Below are 24716 nucleotides of genomic sequence, written 5' to 3'. Positions count from 1 at the left end.
TTCAGAAAGGAAGGAAGAGGGAGAGAGAGATAGAAACATCAATGATGAGAAAGAATCATGGATCGGCTGCCTCCTGCACGCCCCCCCACTGGGGACGGAGCCAGCAACCCAGGCATGTGGCCAGACCAGGAACTGAACTAGGACCTCCTAGCCAGCCATGCTGGCCAGGCTAAAAAATTATTTTATAAACAAATCCTCAGATGAGGACTTTTATTTCATTTATTTTTTTTTAAATATATATTTTATTGATTTTTTACAGAGAGGAAGGGAGAGAGATAGTCAGAAACATCGATGAGAGAGAAACATCGATCAGCCGCTTCTTGCACACTCCCCACTGGGGATGTGCCTGCAACCAAGGTACATGCCCTTGACCAGAATCGAACCTGGGACTCTTGAGTCCGCAGGCTGACGCTCTATCCACTAAGCCAAACCGATTAGGGCTATTTTATTTTTTTTTAAATATATTTCTTTATTGATTTCAGAGAGGAAGGGAGAAGGAGAAAGAGATAGAAACATCAATGATGAGAGAGAATCATTGATTGGCTGCCTCCCGCACGCCCCGCACTGGGGATCAAGCCCACACACAACCCAGGCATGTGCCCTTGAGCCAGAATCGAACCTGGGACCCTTCAGTCCGCAGGCCGACGCTCTATCCACTGGGCCAAGCCGGCCAGGGCTACAACATCATTTTCAATGGCAGCATAGACCATGCTCTATGGAGCCAATGCCTGGTGTTGGACAGTGTGGTTGTTTTTTATTTGATTGGGATGAGAAATGTCGCTGTCATGAACATCCGGGTACACAAGTCTTTGCACAGGCTTCAGTGAATTCCTAGAGGCAGGCTTATTTTGAGGCAAATCGTTACATGTCCCCCCAAACAAAGCACGCACCCCATGGCTCAGGTGTGAGAGTGGTACCCACGCCCCCTCGCCGATGCTGGATTTGGGAAAAAAAAAATTGTTGCCAGTTTGGATCCCAGATTTGTAAAAGCAACCAATGCCACATACAATGTCTGGAGCTGAGCGCCTGACCAGTGTGCTGGGGGCTGGACCGTGGCCCATTGCACCAGCACAGGGCACTGGGGTTTCCCCTCTCTCTTCCCAGGAGAAGCAGCCTGCTTCAAGACACAGCCAGCCCCAGCCAGTTTGGCTCAGTGGATAGAGCATCGGACTGTGACCTGAGGGGTCCTGGGTTCGATTCCGGTCAGGGGCACAGGCCTGGGTTGTGGGCTCGATCCCCAGAGTGGAGGTGTGTAGGAAGGAGTCCATCCATGATTCTCTCTCATCATTGATGTTTCTCTCTCTCTCTCCCTCTCCCTTCCTCTCTGAAATCAATAACAATATATTATACTGGAGGCCTGGTGCATGAAATTTGTGCACTTGGTGGGGGGCGTGGGCAAGGCCAAGGGACCCCATCGGTGCATGATCAGGGCCAGGGAGGGACACGGGAGGTTGGCCAGCCGAGGAAGGACCACAGGAGGGCTCCAGGGCATGTCCGGCCCATCTCACTCAGTCCTAATCAGCCCGACTCCAGCAGCAAGCTAACCTACTAGTCAGAGCATCTGCCCACCGGTGGTCAGTGCAGGTCATAGAGAGCAGTTGAGTGGCAATAGCATATCATTAGCATATTACCCTTCGATTGGTTGAACAGCCCACCTGATGACTGGACACTTAGCATATTAGGCTTTTATTATATAGGATATTTTTTAAAGAGACACAGCCAGACACCACAGGAACAATGCCAGCCAGAGGGGCCAATTATTACGTGCCTGCTGTGGCCGGACCCTTTAAACATCGTCTTCTATAATAATGAAAGCGTAATATTCAAATCGACATCCACTGGCTCCAGGCCAGCCAAGGCGGGTGTGATGCGATTGGTGGGGGGCGTGGGGGGGCCATGATCGCCCGCAGAGGGAGGCCCAGGCCATGGACCAGTGGGGCAATCAATGGGTAGGGGTGGGGAGGACTCTGCAACTGCTCCAAAGCGGCCAGTGGGCGGGGCCTCCCTCTGCAGGGCAATCCATCTTGTGTGCGGGGCCTCTAGTAATCCAATGATCAGCAACTCTTGCAGGGCGTACATTGGAGCCCATCCTGCAGATGAAGAAACTGAGTTCCCAGAGAGGCCAGGGATCATGCCGGAGGCCGACACTGGGCCGTATGCTCTCACTACACAGCGTAGCCCCTCTGGGCAGAGGCAGAAAGAAGGTCCGACTTCAGGTATGAAAAACATCTGAGCGCACAGCAAGGGGAGCGGATGGAGGGCAGGGAGGCAAGGGCTGGACCTTTGGGGGTGAAGTGGGTGGGAGCACACAGGCCTCTGGAGTCACCCACTCCCACGGGCGCCAGGAGCTCCTTTAGGATACAGGTGATGTGTTATTTTTTTAAATATATTTATTATCGATTTCAGAGAGGAAGGGTGCCGGGAGCCAGTTCCAGCATGTCATAATTGCAAGAGTTTCATCGAAAGGTTGATGGAACCTGGGGACTCGACAAGGGCTGAGTCACCTATGTTGTTACCTGTTGGGAATGGCTGAGGGCATTTCCCCAAACCTGGAAAGGGATGATTGCTTGCTGCCAGACAGTTCAGGGCATCTTAATCTACATGGTATTGCCTCCTACTGGCCAGACACCTGAACAGCCGCAGGCGAATTCTTCCATTCTGACAATGGACTGTGTGCTGTATATGAAACCCTACCCTCGCCTCAGCACAAATTGTGTTAATAAAAAGCAAGGCGAGGAGATCTTAGTTTCTTTGGCTAACTTCTCTGACTCCCTATAATGCCTTTCAAAATTATATTTCGAAGGGCGGGGTGGCGGGGGGGGGGGAGAGAGAGAGAGAGAGAGAGAGAGAGAGAGAGAGAGAGAGAGAGAGAGAGAAACATCAATGATGAGAGAGAATCATGGACCGGCTGCCTCCTGCCCGCCCCACACTAGGGATCGAGCCCGCAACCTGGGCATGTGCCCTGACTGGGAATCAAACCGTGACCTCCTGGTTCATAGATCAACCCTCAACCACTGAGCCATGCCAGCCAGGCAGGGGTGACATCTCATTTATAACTCTCTTCCCTGCTGACAGCACAGTGCAGGTGAGGAGCAGGCACTCAGGGCTTGTTCTGGAAGGGTGAAGGAAGGGGTGAATGATGTTCTGTGAGCACCTACTATGTGCCAGGCCTGTTCTAGGTGCTGGGATATACCAGTGAGCAAAAGAGGCAAAATGCCTGTCCCCATGGAACTTGCATTCATTTTGTGTGTGAGTGGCTGGGGGAGGGAGGGTGACAGAAAGCCAACAGATGGCTAAGTCAAGTATGTAGTGTGTTAGAGGGTGACAAGTACAAGGCACAACTAATTTACACCAGTGGTTAAAGCAGAAGCAAGCATTTTCCTAGGTCGTTGAGGGCTTGGGGGTTGGGGGGGCATGGGGTGATCAAGGTGGGCTTCATGGAAGAGGTGAGTTGATCTGGGCTTTGCAGAGCAGTTAAGAGGTCGACCTTTCCCCTTTGCCCTCTGGCTTTGTTCTCTCTCATCCACCTCCCACTCGAGGATTCTAGGCCACCCTCCCCACCCCGGCCCCATGATTCTCCTGACCATCAGGAGGCTGGAGTTCTGGGTTTGTCCTCTGAGACCGGGGTTCAAGAAACTGGTTGCTCAGGTTAATGAGGCCAGACAGGTGTTTCCCCGGGAAGCCAGCCACTTCCTCCCAAACGTGGGTGCCTAAATGAGCAAGGATGACAGGCAGGGTGCCCTCCCCAGGGGCGAGGGGCAGGGCATCACAGCCATATTGACAGACAAGGGGGTTGCGGTGGGGGGGGGGGGGGCTGTGGGTTGAGAGTCAGGGGATTCAGATTATCATGCTTTGAGGGGAGTCTTCCCGCTCCAGGCCTGGTGGCCATAGTGAAGGGGACACACAGGGACAGTCACTGTGTCATCCTCCCCTCTGTCCATCCCTCTTGTTAGATGACCCTTAGCATCCGTGGCCTCAGTCCTGGGAGCAGCTGGAGGTGGTGACAAGGGCTCTAGGCCAGGATTCACAAGTTTTGGGGGTGGCCCTAGCATCACAGATTTGGTCAGAATGCCTAGCCTCTCTGGGTTTTATTTCCTCTGTCTGCAAGTGACTGTTCCTAGAGGGCCCTGCCCACTGCCCTGATCTGCCATGAGACTCCAAGGAGAACATGGGCCCTGGCCGGTGTGGCTCAGAGGATAGAGCGTCGGCCTGCAGACTGAAGGGTCCCGGGTTCGATTCTGGTCAAGGGCACATACCTCGGTGGCAGGCTCCTCCCCGGCCCGGGCTCTGGTCGGGGTTCGTATAGGAGGCAACCAATCGATGTGTTTCTCTCACATCGATATTTCTTCCTGTCTCTCCCTTTCTCTTCCACTCTCCTCGGGTGATGATGATGAAGAAGAAGGAGGAGAAGAGAAGGAGGAGGAGGAGGAGGAGGAGGAGGAGGAGGAGGAGGAGGAGAACATGGTATGTAGTAATGTAGTACCTGGACACAGAGGCTCTAAGGAGCCAGGGTTCAAGCCCCAGCTCTGCTGGGTGAGCTTGGGCAAGCTGCCTAACCTCTCTGGGCCTCCATTCCCTCATTCATACCATGGCGTGACAGTGGCATCCCCACCTTAGGAGGGATGTGCAGGCTAGGTGACTCTGAGGCAGCTCATGGGCGTGACGCCCAGCTCACGGAATGGATGACTTCATCACCAGTGGGTGCTTTGAGGAATTGGCCGGTCTTATTTGCATGTGGGAATGAATGGGCGGGCACGTCCCCGGGAAGATGTCATAAATAGAACTGGGCTTGTTTCCATGATGTAGACCGGAGGTTTTCAACCGGCGTGTCACAAGAACCTTTACAACGTGCAGTACCTGACTATGGAGTCAGGGGCACTGACCTCTTTTCCCTCTGTCAGGGGTGGGGAACATCAGGCCCGCGGGCCGTATCGTTTGGTCTGGCCCTGCCCAGGCAACTGCAGGCGGGGCTCGAAATTCAATAGATCTGGGAGCTTTTTTCATAGCAACATAATTTTAAGCATTTTTTAAAAAATATATATATTTTATTGATTTTTTACAGAGAGGAAGGGAGAGAGATAGAGAGTTAGAAACATCGATGAGAGAGAAACATCGATCAGCTGCCTCCCGCACATCTCCCACCGGGGATATGACCGCAACCCAGGTACATACCCTCGACCGGAATCAAACCTGGGACCCTTCAGTCCGCAGGCCGATGCTCTATCCACTGAGCCAAACTGGTTTCGGCTATAGCAACATAATTTTAAAAGAATATGTGTTTTATTGATTTCAGAGAGGAAGGGAGAGGGAGAGAGAGAGAGAAACATCAGTGATGGGGAGAGATTCATTGATCGGCTGCCTCCTGCATGCCCCACATTGGGGATCGAGCCTGCAACCCGGCATGTGCCCTTGATGGGAATCGAACCCGGGACCTTTCAGTCCGCAAGCCAATGCTCTATCCATTGAGCCATACTGGCTAGGGCCTCATTGATTTTTAGAGAGAGTGGAAGGGAAGGGAGGGAGGGGGAGAGGGAGAGAGAGAAACATTGATGTGAGAGAGACACATCGATTGTTGCCTCTTGCACATGCCCAACCGGGCTGGGGGATCTAACATGCAACCCAGGTACGTGCCCTTGACTGGGAATCAGACTCAGGACGCCTGGTGCACAGCTGACACTCTAACCATCGAGGAACACTGGCCAGGGCCAGATCACAGCTTTTTAGAAGAGTTATGGAGCAAAGAGACCAGTTTTCTCACCAGTTCTTCCTTCCTTCCTTCCTTCCTTCCTTCCTTCCTTCCTTCCTTCCTTCCTTCCTTTCCTTCCTTCCTTCCTTCCTTCCTTCCTTCCTTTCCTTCCTTCCTTCCTTCCTTCCTTCCTTCCTTCCTTCCTTCCTTCCCTCCCTCCCTTCCTTCCTTCCTTTCCTTCCTTCCTTCCTTCCTTCCTTCCTTCCTTCCTTCCTTTCCTTCCTTCCTTTCCTTCCTTCCTTCCTTCCTTCCTTCCTTCCTTCCTTCCTTCCTTTCCTTCCTTCCTTCCTTCCTTCCTTCCTTCCTTCCTTCCTTCCTTCCCTCCCTCCCTCCCTTCCTTCCTTTCCTTCCTTCCTTCCTTCCTTCCTTCCTTCCTTCCTTCCTTTCCTTTCCTTCCTTCCTTCCTTCCTTCCTTCCTTCCTTCCTTCCTTCCTTCCTTCCCTCCTTCCCTCCTTCCTTCCTTCCTTCCTTCCCTTCCTTCCTTCCTTCCTTCCTTCCTTCCTTCCTTCCTTTCCTTCCTTCCTTCCTTCCTTCCTTCCTTCCTTCCTTCCTTTCCTTCCTTCCTTCCTTCCTTCCTTCCTTCCTTCCTTCCTTCCTTCCTTTCTTTCTTTCTTAATATATTTTTATTGATTTCAGAGAGGAAGGGAGAGGGGGAGAGAGAGGTAGAAACATCAATGATGAGAGAGAATCATGAATCGGCTGCCTCCTGCACGCCCCCTAACTGGGGATGGAGCCCGCAACCCGGGTGTGTGCCCTTGACGGGGGAATGGAACCCGGGACCCTTCAGTCTGCAGGCCAACGCTCTATCCACTGGACCAAACTGGCTAGGGCAGTGATGGCGAACCTTCTGAGCTCGGCGTGTCAGCATTTTGAAAAACCCTAACTTAACTCTGGTGCCGTGTCACATATAGCCACTTTTTGATCTTTGCAACCACAGTAAAACAAAGATTTATATTTTTGATACTTATTTTATATATTTAAATGCCATTTAACAAAGAAAAATCAACCCCAAAAAATGAGTTCGCGTGTCACCTCTGACACGACGCGTGTCATGGGTTCGCCATCCCTGGAATAGGGCCTCACCAGTGTTTGCAAACCCTGGGGAGAAATCAAAGGCACTGGGTGCAATGCAGCAGGAAGATCTGGGCTCCGAGGAAGGAAGAAATGAGGGTGAGAACCCCGGAACCTGGGCATGGCCTGGCAGACACAGTTGGGCGAACCCCTGCGGAAATCCTGAACACAAGCACAGACCCTGAATCAGCCGCGTCTGTGGGGTGGGCCCGAGCCCAGCCCTGCACTCGAGGCTGCTGCCCTTGTAGGACCAGGCAGGCTGGGCGGCCAGGGAGGCAGCGGCACACGATGGTCCGGGCGTTACCCCAGCCAAGGCCGACTTCCTGGAGGGCTGGTTCCGTGGAGCAGGAGGGCCGGTCAGGACCTGCTGCAGCAATAGACTTGCCCATGAGGATTGAGCTCTTGTCCATTTTCTGTTTTTCTTAAAATATATTTTGATTGCCGAAACCGGTTTGGCTCAGTGGATAGAGCGTCGGCATGCGGACTGAGGGGTCCCAGGTTCGATTCCGGTCAAGAGCATGTACCTGGGTTGCGGGCACATCCCCAGTGGGAGATGTGCAGGAGGCAGCTGATTGATGTTTCTAACTCTCTATCTCTCTCCCTTCCTCTCTGTAGAAAATCAATAAAATATATTAAAAATATATATATATATATTTTTTGATTGATTTCAGAGAGGAAGGGAGAGGGAGAGAGAGACAGAAACAGTAATGATGAGAGAGAAACATGGATCGGCTGCCTCCTGCACGCCCCCGGCTAGGGATGGAGCCTGCAACTTGGCCACGTGCCCTGACCGGGAAGCAAACCAAGACCTCCTGGTTTGTAGGTCGATGCTCAGCCACTGAGCCACACCGGCCAGGCCGGGCTCTGCTCTTATGCTACCTCCTTGGTGGGTGTACCTACTGCTCAGGCCTCCTGGGTTTCACCTGTTCTCCAATCCTGGCCTTCCAGCCTCTCTCAGATCTGTGAACCCTAAAAGCTGTTGTCCCCACAAAGAGTATACCTGTCAGCAAGGACTGCTTGTGGGTAACTGGGCCCTAATTCATAATCAGAGTTTTATAGCTGTTGTTTACAGGGACCCCTCATGCACCCTGCACCAGGTCCCCGCTGTCTGAGCTGACCCTTATGAAGGTGCTCCTGGGATTGTATTTCGACCAATGGGCTGAGACCTAACTGCCTCATCCAATGGAAGCTGCACAGCTTCACCCTCATTTGCATCTTTACTGATCAATCAGAGAGGCTCCATCATGACCAGTCAGGGCTCAAGATTCTGGCCAATCAGGACAGTGCAAATCGGACCAATCAAACAATGCACATTTGGATCCTTCATTTGCATTGAAATGGACCAATCAGGGACCAGGACAGACATGTGCTCTGTATTATCGGGCCTCCCCTTTGTCTCAGGGGAACACACTTTCATTTTCCTGTGGAGGCTTCATTGCCTCCATGTGCAGTGTTCACATGAATTAAGTGTCTCTCCAGATCGGGGACTCCTGTTGGCTTGATGGCAGTGACCTTTTGTGAACAAGACCTTCCAAAAACGTTTGCTTAAGCCAGCGGTTCTCAAACTGTGGGTTGGGACCCCTTTGGCGGTCGAACGACCCTTTCACAGGGGTCGCCTAAGACCATCCTGCATATCAGATATTGACATGACGATTCATCACAGTAGCAACATGACAGTGATGAAGTAGCCACGAAAATAATTTTATGGTGGGGTCACAACATGAGGAACTGTATTTAAAGGGCCAGAAGGTTGAGAACCATTGGCTTAAGCTAACCAGAGCCAGCCTCTGGAGTTCATGAGCAAGAACCCTAACTGATAAAAGCCCCAATTTACATACAAATTTGTGAAGGGGGGATGTCACGTCCTATTTCCCCAAGATGGCCTCGGCTTCTTCCATCCCCCCTGCTAATCTACATGGAAGCTACTCCTTCCATGGAGAAGTAGGTCTACGTCCCCTCTCGGATCTGGGCAGGCTCCCAGAAATAGAGTGTGGCACAAGTAATGTTATGTGACTTCTAAAACCAGGTCTAGCCCTAACCGGTTTGGCTCAGTGGATAGAGTGTCGGCCTGCAGACTGAAAGGTCCCAGGTTCAATTCTGGTCAAGGGCATGTACCTTGGTTGCGGGCACATCCCCAGTAGGGGGTGTGCAGGAGGCAGCTGGTCAATGTTTTTCTCTCATTGACGTTTCTAACTCTCTATCCCTCTCCCTTCCTCTCTATAAAAAAAAATCAATAAAATATATATTTTTAAAAATAAAACCAGATCTAAGAGGCCATGAAGCTTTGGCCTAGCCCCTTGAGATGCTTGCTCTGGTGGGGAAGTCAGCCCCCACGTAAGAAATTCAATGCCTCCATGCTGCACAGGCACCTGTAGATGGTCCGGTTGACAGCCCCAGGCTCCGCCCAGCCAACAACCAGTATCAGCTGCCAGCCGAGTGAGTGTAACTTCTTGGACATCCAGCTCAGTCGAGCCTTCGGATTATGGCAGCCCCACCCAACAACTGCCTGGGAACCCCCCAGCGAGACCTGCCCAGGTAAGCCTTCCCAAATTTTCGACCCACAAAACCATGAACGAGAAACTGATTGTTTTAAGATGCTAAATTTTGAGATTACTTGTTACTTGGCAATAGAAACTAGACACTCTTGCTTGCTTACTTATCTTATCCCACAGAAAGTGATATTTTCTCAGCAAGAGGAAAGATAACAGGTTAAAAGGCAATGAAACCTACATTTATTGAGGCCTACCCTGTACGGATCCTTTTCCTGTACCACCTCATATAAAACCCTGATGAGTCTGTGACTTGGGGACAATTATCCCTTGGTTGAAAAGAGGAATTGGGGGGCCAGCTGGTGTGGCTCAGTGGTTGAGCATCGACCTATGAACCAGGAGGTCACGGTTGGATTCCGGTCAGGCCACATGCCCAGGTTGTGGGCTCGATCCCCAGTGTGGGGCATGCAGGAGGCACCCCATCAATGATTCTCTCTCATCATTGATGTTTCTCTCTCTCCTCCCTCTCCCTTCCTCTCTGAAATCAATGAAAACATATATTTAAAAAAAAATAAAAGAGGAATTGCGGCCCAGTGGGAGACAGGCAGCTAGACAAGTGTCAGCCTGCAGAGCGGGCGTCTTTTCTGCTGGCACAAAGCTCCCAAACGCAAGGCTAAAGGAGCAAGTGAGGGAAGAAAGTTTAACAACATGATGTTGTTGTGAGAGTCAAGATGACTGAGCTCTAGGATTAAAGTGTCCACATTGCTTCGCCCCACGCATTAATCAGATGACAGATGGATCATGTTGCCCGTGAGGTGGGGCTGAGGAATGGGAGCGTTCACAGAACCTTCCTGGTGCACAGTGTCACCAAGCGTGACCTAAGTGACCTCGGGTGCTTATAAAGCCCCTCCTTTAATATATATTTTGTTGATTTTTTTTTTTTTTTTTTTTTTTTTTACAGAGAGGAAGGGAGAGCGACAGAGAGTTAGAAACATCGATGAGAGAGAAACATCGACCAGGTGCCTCCTGCACACCCCTACTGGGGATGTGCCTGCAACCAAGGTACATGCCCTTGACCGGAATCGAACCTGGGACCCTTCAGTCCGCAGGCCGATGCTCTATCCACTGAGCCAAACCAGTCAGGGCAAACCCCCTCCTTTAGTTCCCACGCCAGCCAGCACGTGGTTTGCCTTGAGATGTAGAGACAAAATGCATTCACATGAAGATGGGAACCAGGTGGCTTAGTAATACCGTGGGGCCCGGCCGGTGTGGCGCAGTGGTTGGGCATCGACCTCTGAACCAGGAGGTCACGGTTCGATTCCCGGTCAGGGCACATGCCCAGGTTGTGGACTTGATCCCCAGTGAGGGGTGTTCAGGAGGCAGCTAGCTGATGGATGATTCTCTCTCATTGATGTTTCTCTCCCTCTCCCTTCCTCTCTGAAATCAATAAAAATATATATTTTAAAAAAGAAAAGAAAAGAGGAATTGGGGCCCAGTGGGAGACAGGCAGCTAGACAAGTGTCAGCCTGCAGAGCGGGCGTCTTTTCTGCTGGCCCCAAATCCCCCAAACGTGAGGCTAAAGGAGCAAGTGAGGGAAGAAAGTTAAACAACATGGCGTTGTCGTGAGTGTCAAGATGACTGAGCTCTGGGATTAAAGTGTCCACTTTGCTTCGCCCCACGCATTAGTCAGATGACAGATGGATATTGTTGCCCGTGAGGTGGGGCTGAGGAATGGGAGTGTTCACAGAACCTTCCTGGTGCACAGTGTCACCAAGCGTGACCTTCGTGACCTTCGGGTGCTTATAAACCCCCTCCTTTAGTTCCCACGCCAGCCAGCAGGTGGTTCGCCTTGAGAAGCAGAGACAGGATGCATTCACATGAAGATGGGAACCAGGTGGCTTAGTAATACCGTGGGGCCCGGCCGGTGTGGCTCAGTGGTTGAGCATCGACCTCTGAACCAGGAGGTCACGGTTCGATTCCCGGTCAGGGCACATGCCCAGGTTGTGGGCTTGATCCCCAGTAGGGGGCATGCAGGAGGCGGCTGATGGATGATTCTCTCTCATCATTAATGTTTCTCTCTCTCTCTATTCCTCTCTGAAGTCAATAAAAATATATTTTTAAAAAAGCAAAGAAACAAGACAAAGTAGTCCCTCAGTGAGTTCCTGTGAGGAGCCAAGCACTGTATGACATTTCCCTAATCCTGCGAGATTGGCTGTCCCAGGGTGACAAGTGGTGACACAGTTGCAGGGTATGAAGTTATGTGTCTCCAACATCAGCCAGTGAGGAAGTGCGGGTTGAAGGAGGGTCCCTCTGGGGTGGAGAAGGGAGGGTGGCAGGCGGGGACAGGCAGGGATACAAGCCAAGGGCCTCCGTAAGCTGTGGGCACAGAGGCCAGGCCCTGGAAGAAGAACCAGCAGAAGGTGGGGTCCCCAGAGGCCATGGAGTCAAAGCCGCTGCGGAAGGGTCCATGTCCTCCCCCACCTATGGACACCCCACGGACCCACGTCTCACCTTCATTAACTGCCCACTAGAAGGGCCCATTATAAGTTTTATTTTTTAAAATAAATTTGTATTGATTTCAGAGAGGAAGGGAGAAAGAGAGAGATAGAAACATCAATGATGAGAGAGAATCATCGATCGGCTGCCTCCTGCACGCCCCCTACTGGGGATCGAGCCTGCAACTCGGGCATGTGTCCTGACTGGGAATCGAACCGTGACCTCCTGGTTCACAGGTTGATGCTCAATCACTGAGCCACGCCAGCCAGGCCAACCTCTTCCATTGAGACGAGGCACCTGCGGCCAGAGAGGACTTGCCTAAGGCCCCCAGGTGTCAGCTCCCGACTCCTGGACCGGTCCCCTTTAGAGTCACCTTCCTTTGGTTCTGGGGATCAAACTTGGGCTATCGCCAGGGTGACCCTTTAATGTGTCATCCAGACCAGAGCGAGAGGGGGCATTATTAATAATTACACCAGGACAGCAGGTGTACACAGGGCTGCCCTGGGCTAATGGGACGGATGGTCACCCTAGCGTGACAGCTGAGTGCCACCCGCCTGCCCACCAGGAGGGCCTCTCTGTGGCTGAAGGGACCTGAGACCTCGTCAGCAGCCTCCACACCTGGTGAGGGGCTGGGGGACACAGCAGCCGTGAGGGTCCCACCTTCCCCGGGGGGTTCAGGGTGCTCAGGACTGGCCGCTGTGTAACTGGACTCCCTCCCCGCCTGGGGCTGTGTATGCACAAACAGAGCCTGTGTGTATGGTCCCCACCCATCAGGGGCCCCGTGTCCCGCCCGGCCCTGTAGAGCTCCGGTTTCAGGTGCTTCCCTCTGGTGCTGGCCACTGACCCGGAGCTGTCCCCACCACAGCGCTGTGACACGGGCCGGCCATGGGCCACAGGGCGTCGGTCTCTCCCGGCCTGGTAGCCGGGTCCCAGCAGAAGCTTCTAGGATGCCGGGGCTAGGATGCCGGGGCCTGGGCTAGCTGTGCCCTTTGCTCCCCCTCCCTCCCACCTCTGCCCTCTCCTAAGAGTCACAAGCACCGCAGATTTCCAGGGTCTTGTGAAATGGCAGGTCCTGTCCTAACCGGTTTGGCTCAGTGGATAGAGCATCGGCCTGCGGACTGAAAGGTCCCAGGTTCGATTCCGGTCAAGGGCATGTACCTTGGTTACGGGCACATCCCCAGTGGGGGGTGTGCAGGAGGCAGCTGATCGATGTTTCTCTCTCATCGATGTTTCTAACTCTCTATCCCTTTCCCTTCCTCTCTGTAAAAAAAAAATCAATAAAATATACTTTTTAAAAAAAATGGCAGGTCCGGCTCCTGCCGGCCTGGATCGGGGCCCAGTGGCTGCCTTTCTAAGGAGTCCCAGGCAATGCCAATGCTGCCATTGCAGGGACCACTTTTCTTTTTAAAAACATTTTTTACAAATATATTTTATTGATTTTTTTACAGAGAGGAAGGGAGAGGGATAGGGAGTTAGAAACATCCATGAGAGAGAAACATCCATCAGCTGCCTCCTGCACACCCTCTACTGGGGATGTGCCCGCAACCAAGGTACATGCCCTTGACCGGAATCGAACCTGAGACCCTTGAGTCCGCAGGCCGACGCTCTAGCCATTGAGCCAAACCGGTTAGGGCTTTAAAACATATTTTTATTGATTTTAGAGAGAAAGGAAGGGAGTGAGAGACAGAAATTTGTTGTCCCACTTATTGATGCATTTATTGGGTGCTTTTTAAAAAATATATTCTTATTGATTTCAGAGAGAAAGGGAGAGTGAGAGAGAGAGAGAAGCATCAATGATGAGAGAGAATCATGGATCGGCTGCCTCCTGCACGCCCCCTACTGGGGATCGAGCCAGCAACCGGGGCATGTGCCATTGACTTCCTGGTTCATAGGTCGACACTCAACCACTGAGCCACACGGGCCGGGCTGGTTGCTTCTTATATGTGCCCTGACCAGGCACCTAACCCGAAACCTTGGCGTACCAGGATGATGCTCTAACTAACTGAGCTGCCGGCCAGGGCCAAGACTTCCCATTTCAGAGGCTGCCGGATTCTGTGCCCTGTCAAAGCCCAACCCAGGGGTTCCTGCTCCTGCCTCCGCTCTCCTCCTCTCTCCCCAGCTATTGGTTTCGTCTTGATCTTCTCTTCCTCCTCTCAGCGGAACGGCCAGTGGGACTCTTTCCTGGCTGGGGACAGGGCTGCCAGTATTTTTTAAAAAAAATATATTTCTTTATTGATTTTAGAGAGGAAGGGAGAGGGAGAGAGAGATAGAAACATCCATGATGAGAGAGAATCATTGATCGGCTGCCTCCTGCACGCTCCCCACTGGGGATCGAGCCTGCAACCCAGGCATGTGCCCTTGGCCGGAATCGAACTTGGGACCCTTCAGTCCGCAGGTTGACGCTCTATCTACTGAGCCAAGCTGGCCAGGGCCTGCCAGTATTTCTAATAAAAGAAAAAAGAAATGCTTACATAGACCCCTGTCACAAACCTGACACTCCAACCAGGACACCCCCTCCTAGAAGGCAAGGATCTCGGGGAGTGTCTGGCCCAGCCCCCCTCTTTCCAGATGAGGAATCTGACGCCCAGAATGAGGGCGGGACTGGCCCAAGGTTCCCAGCGAATGAGGCTCAGAGCCTGGGACTGAACGCGCCCCTTCTGGTCCCAAGCCCATCATGGTCCCTTCCCCTTCCCCTTCTCCCTGACTCGGTTCCCTGGGGTGGGAAGGGGAGGACTCCAGGCAAGGACCTGGCTCTTTAAAACCCTCCCCCATGTCCAGGCCAAGCAGAAGGGGGCTGTGCAATGAGCCAGCCCTGGAGGTGACCTTGGTGGGGTGGGGGTGGGAAGAGGTATGGCAGCAGAGATTCGATGCCCGAGATAAGGGAGATCTGCGGGGGAGGGGAGGCAGCCAGCTGAGACTATCGCTGGGCACAGCAGCCAGCCCTGTTCCCAACCACCTACCCACCCAAGGGGGTAGAGAGAGGAGGGTGGGGTGGGGAGGGAAGGGGAAGGCATGGGGCAAGGACCAGCAAATACATATCGCTTTCCCAGGCCTCCCCACCGCAGGGGTCCTGGGCTCACAGAGAAGGTGACCAAGTGAAATCATCGTGCTGCCTGCCTCTGGCTCCCTCCCACCTCCCTAACCCCCCTCCCCCCCTCCCCCCCAATGACACCACCGCCTCCCCAAGATGCCTGTGGCCAGGAGGGCGAGTCATGGCATTTGTTGTGATGTTTCTCAAACTTTAGCGTGTGTTCGTGTGTTCGTGTGTTCGCGTCCCTGGGGCTGGTATTAGACGCAGATTCCGATGTGGCAGGTGTGGGTTGGGCCTGAGGGTCTGTCTTTGCCATGATTCCATGCTGCTGGGCCAAGGGCCACACCTGTACTTTTATTTTTAATTTTTTTAAAACATATTTTTATTGATTTCGAAGAGGAAGGGAGACAGAGAGAGAGATAGGAACATCAATGATGAGAGATAATGACTGATTGGCTTGCCTTCTGCACGCCGCCTCCTGGGAATTGAGCCCACAACCCGGGCATGTGCCCTTGACTGGAATCGAACCTGGGACCCTTCAGTCCTCAGGCTGACGCTCTATCCACTGAGCCAAACCGGCTGGGGCTACATTTTATTTTATTACTAGGGACCCAGCACACGAAATCGCGTGAGACCCAGACCCGGTGCCCTGCGGGACCAGTGTCCAGTCCCCGCCCACCCACTCCTGCCTCGCTGTGCACGAAGCCTCCTGGTGACCAGTCTTTGGTCGTTATGGCGTGGCGGCATCACCACCAAGGGGTTTATATAATAGAGATTATGTTTTGTTTTGTTTTTTGTTTTTAATATATTTTATTGATTTTTTTACAGAGAGGAAGGGAGAGAGATAGTTAGAAACATCGATGAGAGAGGAACATCGATCAGCTGCTTCCTGCACACCCCCCACTGGGGATGTGCCCGAAACCAAGGTACATGCCCTTGACCAGAATTGAACCTGGGACCCTTGAGTCCGCAGGCCGATGCTCTATCCAGTGAGCCAAACCTGTTAGGGAGAGATTATGTTTTGTGTGTTTTTTAAAATATATTTTATTGGTTTTTCACAGAGAGGAAGGGAGAGGGATAGAGAGCCAGAAACATCGATGAGAGAGAAACATCGATCAGCCGCCTCTTGCTTGCCCCCCACTGGGGATGTGCCCGCAACCAAGGTCCACGCCCCTGACCGGAATCAAACCCGGGACCCTTCGGTCCACAGGCCAACGCTCTATCCACTGAGCCAAACCAGTCAGGGCAAGAGATTATGTTTTTTAAACATATTTTTATTGATTTCAGAGAGGAAGGGAGAGGGAGAGAGAGAGACATCCATGATGACAGAGAATCACTGATCAGCTGCCTCCTGCACACCCCACACTAGGGATCGAGCCCGCAACCGGGGCATGCGCCCTGAGCAGGAATCGAGCCATGCCGGCTGGGCAATCTATGCGTAATTCTTAGCACAGTGCTTAGCACATGGGAAGCACCATCTAAGCTTCATTGACTGTACCTAAGTTATTATTTTCTGCCTCTAAGCCACGGGGTGACACCTGAGTTTCAGGATGGCTGGCTGCTGAGCTCACATGTACCTGGACAGTCAAGTTCCTGGTTCAAGTCCAAGAGGAAGGCAGGAACGTGGCCAGGTGCCTCAGGAGAAGGTTGGGCCAGGTGAGCTGGAACGCGTAGAGTCACTGGGCATGGACACCTTCCTCTTCCTCTCACCCTGTGCTCTGGGCGGATGGCGGGGCTCTAGGCTGCACACAGCTTTATCCCTTTAGTGTGATCCAGAGAGTGAGTCAGAGAGCGGTGTTTGGACAAGGCTGCGATAGATCATTTGGCTCATTGATTGGGAGAACTCTGTGTGCTCTTTCTTAATATCCTGAGTCTACCTGTGGGTGTGTGTGGCTGGTCTGTTTCCTCTCTCTCTTTCCTCACCTATATCCACAGCACTTAGTCTCTGGGAATCTTGAGGATCAAAGAATCATGGGGTGAACCAGGAGGTCACGGTTCGATTCCCGGTCAGGGCACAACCCCGGGTTGTGGGCTCCATCCCCAGTAGGGGGGCATGCAGGAGGCAGCTGATCCATGATACTCTCTCATCGTGGATGTTTCTTTTTAAAAAATATGTATTTTTATTGAGTTCAGAGAGGAAGGGAGAGGGAGAGAGAGAGAGAGAAACATCCATGATGAGAGAGAATCATGGATCGGCTGCCTCCTGCATGCCCCCTACTGGGGATAGAGCCCACAACCTGGGCATGTGCCCAGACCGAGAATCGAACCGTGACCTCCTGGTTCATAGGTCGATGTTCAACCACTGAGCCACACCGGCTGGGCTCATCATTGATGTTTCTATCTCTCTCTCTCTCCCTCTCTGAAATCAATAAAAAAATATATTTTAAAAAAATCGGGGGGTCCAGGGGATCCTACCCACTGAACTCTGGGAGCATCGGAAAGAAATTTTCATCATCGGAGATTTTAAGTTTCCACGGGGCTTGAAGGAAGACCCGATGGGCTGGCTTGGCAGCAGTTCAGCTCTCATTAGTCTGATTAGATTCATGCAAATAAGGCCTCCGTGAGTTTCAGGCAAACGCAGATGCCTTCAAGGGCCAGGCAGGTAAATTAGGGACTGAAGTGAGCGGATGGAAGGGCGCACAGGAGACAACGGACGGACGGACGGACGGACGGACGGACTGACAACCGGAGCAGCCGCTGCACGGAGCCTGATGTTTCCGTTTGGAAACAGTCCCAGTGGCCGGCCAGACCCTCTGAGGGCTCCAGACAAGCCAGAGCTCAGGGTTTCTTTCCATGAAATCTCCGGATGTTACCGTGTTTGCTCTCTGCCCTGCTCAGCGGCCGGCCGGGCCCCCATCTGCCTTTGCTCCAGCTCCTCCCGGCTTCCTCAAGGAGCCTGGGGGACCTTCCTTTTGTCCTTGGGTTCCCACGTCAGTGAATGGACCCAGTGTTCCAGGCCATGTCCCCAGGGCCCAGGTGAGGGGTTTCTGGGCTCTGTGTAGTCCTGATAAGGCAGGTCTGGGCCACGCCTCGCTGGCTGCAGCCACAGCTTGGCTCTCCCAGGCAGAAAAGGGAGGGCAGTTCTGCTGGCTCTGGGGTTGCTGTGGCCCAGTGGTCGGCAAACGGTGGCTCGCGAGCCGCATGCGGCTCTTTGGCCCCTTGGGTGTGGCTCTTCCACAAAATACCACATGTGGGCGCGCCTGTACAGTGCGATTGAAACTTCGTGGCCCCTGCGCAGAAGTCGGTATTTTGTGGAAGAGCCACACTCAAGGGGCCAAAGAGCCGCATGTGGCTCGCGAGCCGCTGCAGTCTGCCGACCACTGCTCTGGCCTCAGACACGGGGAGCCCTGCTGGTGGGCGTGGAGTGGAGTAGGCCCCTAGGCCTCAGGCTAACAGGGTCAGAGATGAGGGGGGTGGTGGGGGGTGAGGGGGGTCGGGGGGAAGCAAGCACCGCCCAGCCTTCTCCCTACATTTTTTTCTTTTAAAGCTTGGAAGAGTCATAGCTCCTTTTTTTTTTTTTTTTAATATTGTTATTGATGTCAGAGAGGAAGGGAGAGGGAAAGAGAAATAGAAAAATCAATAAGAGAGAATCATTGATCAGCTGCCTCCTGCATGCCCCCCCTACTGGGGATCAAGCCCACAAATCTGGGCATGTGCCCTTGATGGGACTCGAACCCAAGACCCTTCAGTCTGCAGGCCGGTGCTTTTATTCACTGAGCCAAACTGGCTAGGGCCTCCTACATTTTTTTTTAAATGTTTTTTAAAATATATATTTTTATTTATTTCAGAGAGGAAGGGAGAGATAGAAACATCAATGATAAGAGAGAATCATTGATCGGCTGCCCCCTGCACGCCCCCTACTGGGGATCGAGCCCACAACCCGGGCAAGTGCCCTTAATGGAACTCGAACCCAGGACCCTTCAGTCCGCAGGCTGACGCTCTATCCACTGAGCCAAACTAGTTTGGTCTCTATCTCTGAACCTAGCCCTGCCCCTCCAGTAAGCAGAGGGATGTCCAGCAACTTAACATCTCTGAGCTGTAAAAATGGGGATTTCTGCCCTAACTGGTTTGGCTCAGTGGATAGAGCATCGGCCTGCGGACTGAAGGGTCCCAGGTTCGATTCCAGTCAAGGGCATGTACCTTGGTTGCGGGCACGTCCCCAGTAGGGGGTGTGCAGGAGGCAGCTGATCGATGTTTCTCTCTCATCCATGTTTCTAGCTCTCTATCCCTCTACCTTCCTCTCTGCAAAAAATCAATAAAATATTTTTTTTAAAAAAATGGGGATTTAAAAAACCAAAAGACCCAGAAGGGTTTGGGGATGATTAAGTCTGGACGCTTTTACCGCCATGTGAGACCCCCGGACAGTGTGTGGTAAACATTCTCTCCCTTTCTGCTTGCTTCTCTGTGGCAGCTTCCTACACGTGGCTGTGGCTCCATCAAGGAAGCCCGGCGCGCGGGGATTCCCCAGGTGGGCGGAGAAGCCATTCTTGTCTCTTTGTGCCCAGAAACCCTACCCCACATGCATAGCTTCCCCCAGGGGCCACCAGGTCACAGCGCAGTCCTGAGAGCTTGGACTCCGGCTGTGGGCTCCCCAGGGGGGTGCGTGCAGGAGGCGGCTGATCCGCGATTCTCTCTCATCATGGATGTTTCTATCTCTCTCCCTCTCCCTTCTTCTCTGAAATCGATAAAAATATGTTGAAGGAGGGGAAGGACATCTTCATTGTCATCGTCCCCCTCAAACGGAAGCCAGGGTCCTAGATCTGGAGGGAGTTGACGCATGTGCCCAACTGCTCCCCTCTCCCCCATCCAGTGCTGTTAGATCCTTGGGGGTGGGGCCAGCTTTGGGTGTTATTTAAAGACTCCCCTGATGCCTCTAATGTGTAACCAGGGTTAAGAAAGACTGGTCTAGTCCAGCCTCCTCATTGTGGAGATGAAAACACACGGAGACAAACAACCCCAGGAAGATGGAAAGAAAGATTTAAAGAGACAGAGTCTAATGCAGAGTCTAAGTGCCCCAAGAGGGGGGCTAATTGTGATGTCATTATTCATTATTTCTCTCATCGCCCTATTAGGGTCGATGCTCTGCTGGCATTTAACATTTTTTTAAACAAGGAGTCCCATGTTTTCACTTTGCCCTGGGCCCTGCAAGTGATGGAGCTGGTCCTGGCCCTAAGCCAGTGATGGCAAACCTTTTTTTTTTTTTTTTTTTTTTAATATATTTTATTGATTTTTTGCAGAGGAAGGGAGAGAGATAGAGAGTTAGAAACATCGATGAGAGAGAAACATCGATCAGCTGCCTCCTGCACACCCCCTACTGGGGATGTGCCCGCAACCCAGGTACATGCCCTTGACCGGAATCGAACCCGGGACCCTTCAGTCCGCAGGCCGACGCTCTATCTACTGAGCCAAACCGGTTTCGGCAGATGGCAAACCTTTTGAGCTCGGCGTGTCAGCATTTTGAAAAACCCTAAGTTAACTCTGGTGCCGTGTCACATATAGAAATTTTTTGATCTTTGCAACCATAGTAAAACAGAGATTTATATTTTTGATATTTATTTTATATATTTCAATGCCATTTAACAAAGAAAAATCAACCAAAAAAATGAGTTCGTGTGTCACCTCTCACACGCGTGTCATAGGTTCGCCATCACTGCCCTAAGCAGAGTGGGTTATCACCCCATTAAAGAAAGAGGAGGGGCGCCCGGCTGGTGTGGCTCAGTGGTTGAGCACTGACCTATAAACCAGAAGGTCATGGGCTCGAACCTCAGTGGGAGGCGTGCAGGAGGCAGCCAAGCAGTGATTCTCATAATGGATGTTTCTTTCTTTCTTTTTCTTGATTTTTAATATATTTTCATTGATTGCAGAGATGAAGGGAGAGGGAGAGAGAGAAAGAAACATCAATGATGAGAGAGAATCATTGATTGGCTGCCTCCTGTAAGCCTCCTACTGGGGATCCAGCCTGCAACCCAGGCATGTGCCCTTGACAGGAATCGAACCCGGGACCCTTCAGTCTGCAGACTGACACTCTATCCACTGAGCTACACCAGCCAGGGCGATGTTTCTTTCTTTTTTATTTATTTATATTTTATTGATTTCAGAGAGGAAGGGAGAGTGAGAGAGAGATAGAAACATCAATGATGAGAGAGAATCATTGACCAGCTGCCTCCTGCACGTCCCCCACTGGAGTTTGAGCCTGCAACCTGGGCATGTGCCCTGACCGGGTATCAAACCCTGACCTCCTGGTTCATAGGTCCATGCTCAACCATTGAGCCACGCCGGCCGGCAGGCATCATCATCAATGTTTCCGTCTCTCTTTCCCTCTCCCTTCCTCTCTGAAATCAATAAAAATATATTAAAAAAAAGAATGGGACCCTTTGCTCCAGGTGCAGCCTTGTCAGCCACCCCAAGGACATTGGTCTCCATGGGAGGCCCAATAATAATAAGTTCTCAGACGTCTGCTTTTCTCACCCAAACTAAGGACAAGCGGGGGGGGGGGGGGGGGGGGGGGGGGGGGGGGTTGGGGGGGGAAGATTTCATTGTGAGTGGAATGTATAGGCATCGGAGCCCTTCAGTGCAGGTGAGCTACTGCCCTCTGGTGGTGATTCACCTGTACCTGCACCAAGTCCTGAAATCCTTCTGGGGAAGAGATGCTGGATAACATAAGACAATTCGATTTTAAAAAATAATTTATGGCTACGCTGCTAGGCAGGAAGGATACAGAGAGAGATAAAACACTGTTCTTGCCCTCTCGGAACTCACGGTTTAGAAAATAAAGCAGCCGAAACCGGTTTGGCTCAGTGGATAGAGCGTCAGCCTGCAGACTGAAGGGTCCCAGGTTCGATTCCGGTCAAGGGCATGTACCTGGGTTTCGGGCACATCCCCAGTAGGAGATGTGCAGGAGGCGGCTGATCGATGTTTCTCTCCCATCGATGTTTTTAACTCTCTATCTCTCTCCCTTCCTCTCTGTAAAAAATCAATAAAATATATTTTTTTTTAAAAAAAAGAAAGAAAATAAAGCAAAAGTCTTAAAGAGGTGGCTTGAGTCCCGCACAACGTGCTAAGTTATCACACAAACAATGCAAACAGAATGGCATGGATGCACTTAAGACTGCTCTCCCCACTAAGGAAAGCGACGAACCCCCCGACAAGTCTGTAAGGAGACTGGGAGGTTGAGGAGTCTTCACTTTGCAGCAAGATGATTCTTTTTATTCATTAAGGATATTCCCCTCACTGTAAATGTAATATAGAAATACAGAATTGTAGAAAACTTAGGAAATTCAGAAAGTGTAAAATCAAAATTTTTTAAAAATCATCATCATCTTACCACCCCAAGACAATAGCAGACAAGTTTCGTGCACAGATTAACGTAGCAGTTTAGAAATATACAAATGGACACAAAATCCGGAGATCTCACTGCACGTGCTGTTACATACACTTTTTTTTTTTTAATGTAACATTATAAAAAACATTATTTTAAAAAGCTACCCACGACGTTCTTTCTCCTAGGGTGCCATTCCCATTCCAAAGTTGTTTCCAATTTTTCTCAAGTTAAAGCCACTCTATGGATCTGATTGCCTCATTCAGAGAAACTCAGCTCTAAGTTAACTTGGCCAAAGGGAGTGAACTTTTCTATTTTCATAACTTTACTTAAAATACAGAAAATTAAAGTCCTCGCATTTGATTCTACCCCATAGAAAGCCCAGGGTGGCTTCCACCCAGTCGGATCCCCGGCGGGCCGGCCGCCGCGCACCTGCGCACAATCGCCCACACGCACACCTCCTTCCCAGGAGGGAACTTTACAGGACGCCGTCCTAGCACCACCTCTTTAAATTTTAAAACGAAGCCCCTGGCCAATCAGCGTTAAGTTCTTCCCCGGAACACAGGGCCCGCCCACAGGCACGCCCTCCACCAATCGAGCAGAGGAATTCCCCAACGCTCTTCCAATCAGCGCCGAGGAGGGCGGGCGCTCACGTGTGTTACGTAAGGCCAGGGACCAATAAGAGCTGTGATTGGGCGCTGGCTCCGCCAATAGTGGTGTTTCCTGGAGAGCGCGGGAGCCTTTTGAGCAGCGTCCCCGGGAGCGTGAATGGCGCTGGTTCCCTGAAGCGGGGTCTGGGCGAGCCCGAGCCCCCCGGCGGCGGCGGCGGCGGCCATGGCCTGTTGTCACAACGTCATGCTGCTGCTGGACACGGCGGGCGGCGCCGCTGGCCGGAGCCCGGTCCGGCGGGCCGCCCTGCGCCTGCTCCTCTACCTCAGCTGCCGGTTCGGCCTGGCGAGGGTCCGCTGGGCCTTCCGGTTCTTCGACTCTCAGGGGGCGCGGGGCCGGCCGTCCCGCGTGTCCGACTTCCGCGAGCTGGGCGCCCGCTCCTGGGAGGACTTCGAGGAGGAGCTGGAGGCCCGGCTCGGGGACGGCGCGGCCGGCGCCCACCTGCCGGGCCCGGCGCCCAGGGCGGCGCACACGCACGGCGCCCTGATGGAGACGCTGCTCGACTACCAGTGGGACCGGCCCGAGATCACGTCGCCCACCAAGCCGGCGCTGCGCCGCCGCGGGAGGCGGCTGCTGGACGCGGAGAGCGAGGCCGCGGAGGCCGGCGCGGCGCGCGGGGGCTTCGGGAACGCCGTCTTCCTGCTGGGCCCCTGCCCGCGCTCGCAGAGGGAGCTGGTGCAGTTCGTGTCCGGCTGCGAGGCCCAGGCCCAGGGCCCGCCGCCCACCCCGAAGCAGGTGATGGAGAAATTGCTGCCCAGGAGGGTCCAGGAAGTCATGGTCACCCGGAAGGTCACCTTGTACTGGGTGGACACCACCGAGCGGTCCAAGGTGAGAGGGTTGGGAGCTCAGACTTAGGGCGCCGTGCTCTCGGGGTTCACCAGACTGGGCAGCCTACACCATACACTAGGCAGGGCCCCGGAACCGGCCAGGTCCAAGTGTGGGCGCCCCAGACCCGCACCAGGTGTGACACCCTCGGAGTCGGACCTGACCCCAGGCTCAGCAAACTCAGTAGGTACTTGAGTTCTGCTAAGAAAAATTCAGCCCGGCCGGTGTGGCTCAGTGGTTGAGCATGGACCTGTGAACCAGGAGGTCACGGTTCAATTCCGGGTCAGGGCACATGCGCGGGTTGTGGGCTCGATCCCCAGCAGGGGGCGTGCAGGAGGCAGGCGATCCATGATTCTCATCATTGAGTGTCTCGCTCCCCCTCCGTTCCTCTCTGAAGCCAATAAAAATATGTTTAAGAAAGAAAAAAAAAAAAAGGGAAAAATAGAATTCAGAGCCAAGACTTGGGTTTATTTAGAAAGTCACAGAGGTGGAAGAAGTGAGCGGAGGAGGAAGGGTACAGGTGGCCCGTCTGGGGGAGAGCATGTCAGGTCCTCTGTCCTCAGTGCTTTCAAGGGGGCGATTTTAGGGGCGCTCCCAGGGGGAGGGTCTCAGTAGAAGATGCGGCTGCGTTTCCAGGTGCGTCCTTTCAGGGTCCTGGTCTCCTCTTATTGGTGGGCGCCAGGCGTCATCATTCAGTGCAGCTGGTCCTGAGGCCAGCCATGGCGTCGCTTGCCTGGTTCGGCTGCTTTTCTGGGCCTGGAGCTGAAACGCTACTGAGGCGTAGATCAGTGGTTCTCAACCTTCTGGCCCTTTAAATCCAGTTCCTCCTGTTGTGGTGACCCCCAACCATAACATTATTTTCGTGGCTACTTCATCACTGTCATGTTGCTACTGTGACGAATCGTCATGTGAATATCTGATATGCAGGATGGTCTTAGGCGACCCCTGTGAAAGGGTCGTTCGACCACCAAAGGGGTCGCGACCCACAGGTTGAGAACCGCTGGCCTAGATGTTATCCCTAAGGGTTAGTGCCTAAGGGAGTGGTGGTGGTGGTGGTGGTGGGGGGGGGGG

The 24716-nt window shown here is 52.7% G+C and overlaps 2 protein-coding genes and 1 long non-coding RNA gene across 3 annotated transcripts in view; 2 read left to right on the top strand and 1 right to left on the bottom strand.

Moving 5' to 3' along the window:
* CRTC3 (CREB regulated transcription coactivator 3) overlaps window positions 1-24716 on the bottom strand; it is a gene marked incomplete at its 5' end in the record, with an annotated part of 1283408 nt that overhangs the window by 294222 nt on the left and 964470 nt on the right. The window lies entirely within an intron of this gene.
* On the top strand, window positions 9197-19491 carry LOC308535754. The gene is made up of 3 exons (XR_013997296.1): window positions 9197-9352; window positions 16358-16489; window positions 19245-19491. It is a non-coding gene; the product is annotated as an uncharacterized lncRNA (long non-coding RNA).
* Window positions 22986-24716, top strand: part of TICRR (TOPBP1 interacting checkpoint and replication regulator) — a gene marked incomplete at its 5' end in the record, with an annotated part of 52580 nt that continues 50849 nt past the window's right edge. Inside the window, one exon of the mRNA XM_081114762.1 lies at window positions 22986-23648. Within this exon, the coding sequence (XP_080970888.1) occupies window positions 22986-23648 (663 nt within the window). The remainder of the gene's footprint in view (window positions 23649-24716) is intronic.

Source organism: Myotis nattereri, assembly GCF_964212035.1.
Source record: "Myotis nattereri genome assembly, chromosome: 21".
Classification (NCBI taxonomy): domain Eukaryota; kingdom Metazoa; phylum Chordata; class Mammalia; order Chiroptera; family Vespertilionidae; genus Myotis; species Myotis nattereri.
This window is presented reverse-complemented; position numbering and strand designations above follow the sequence as displayed.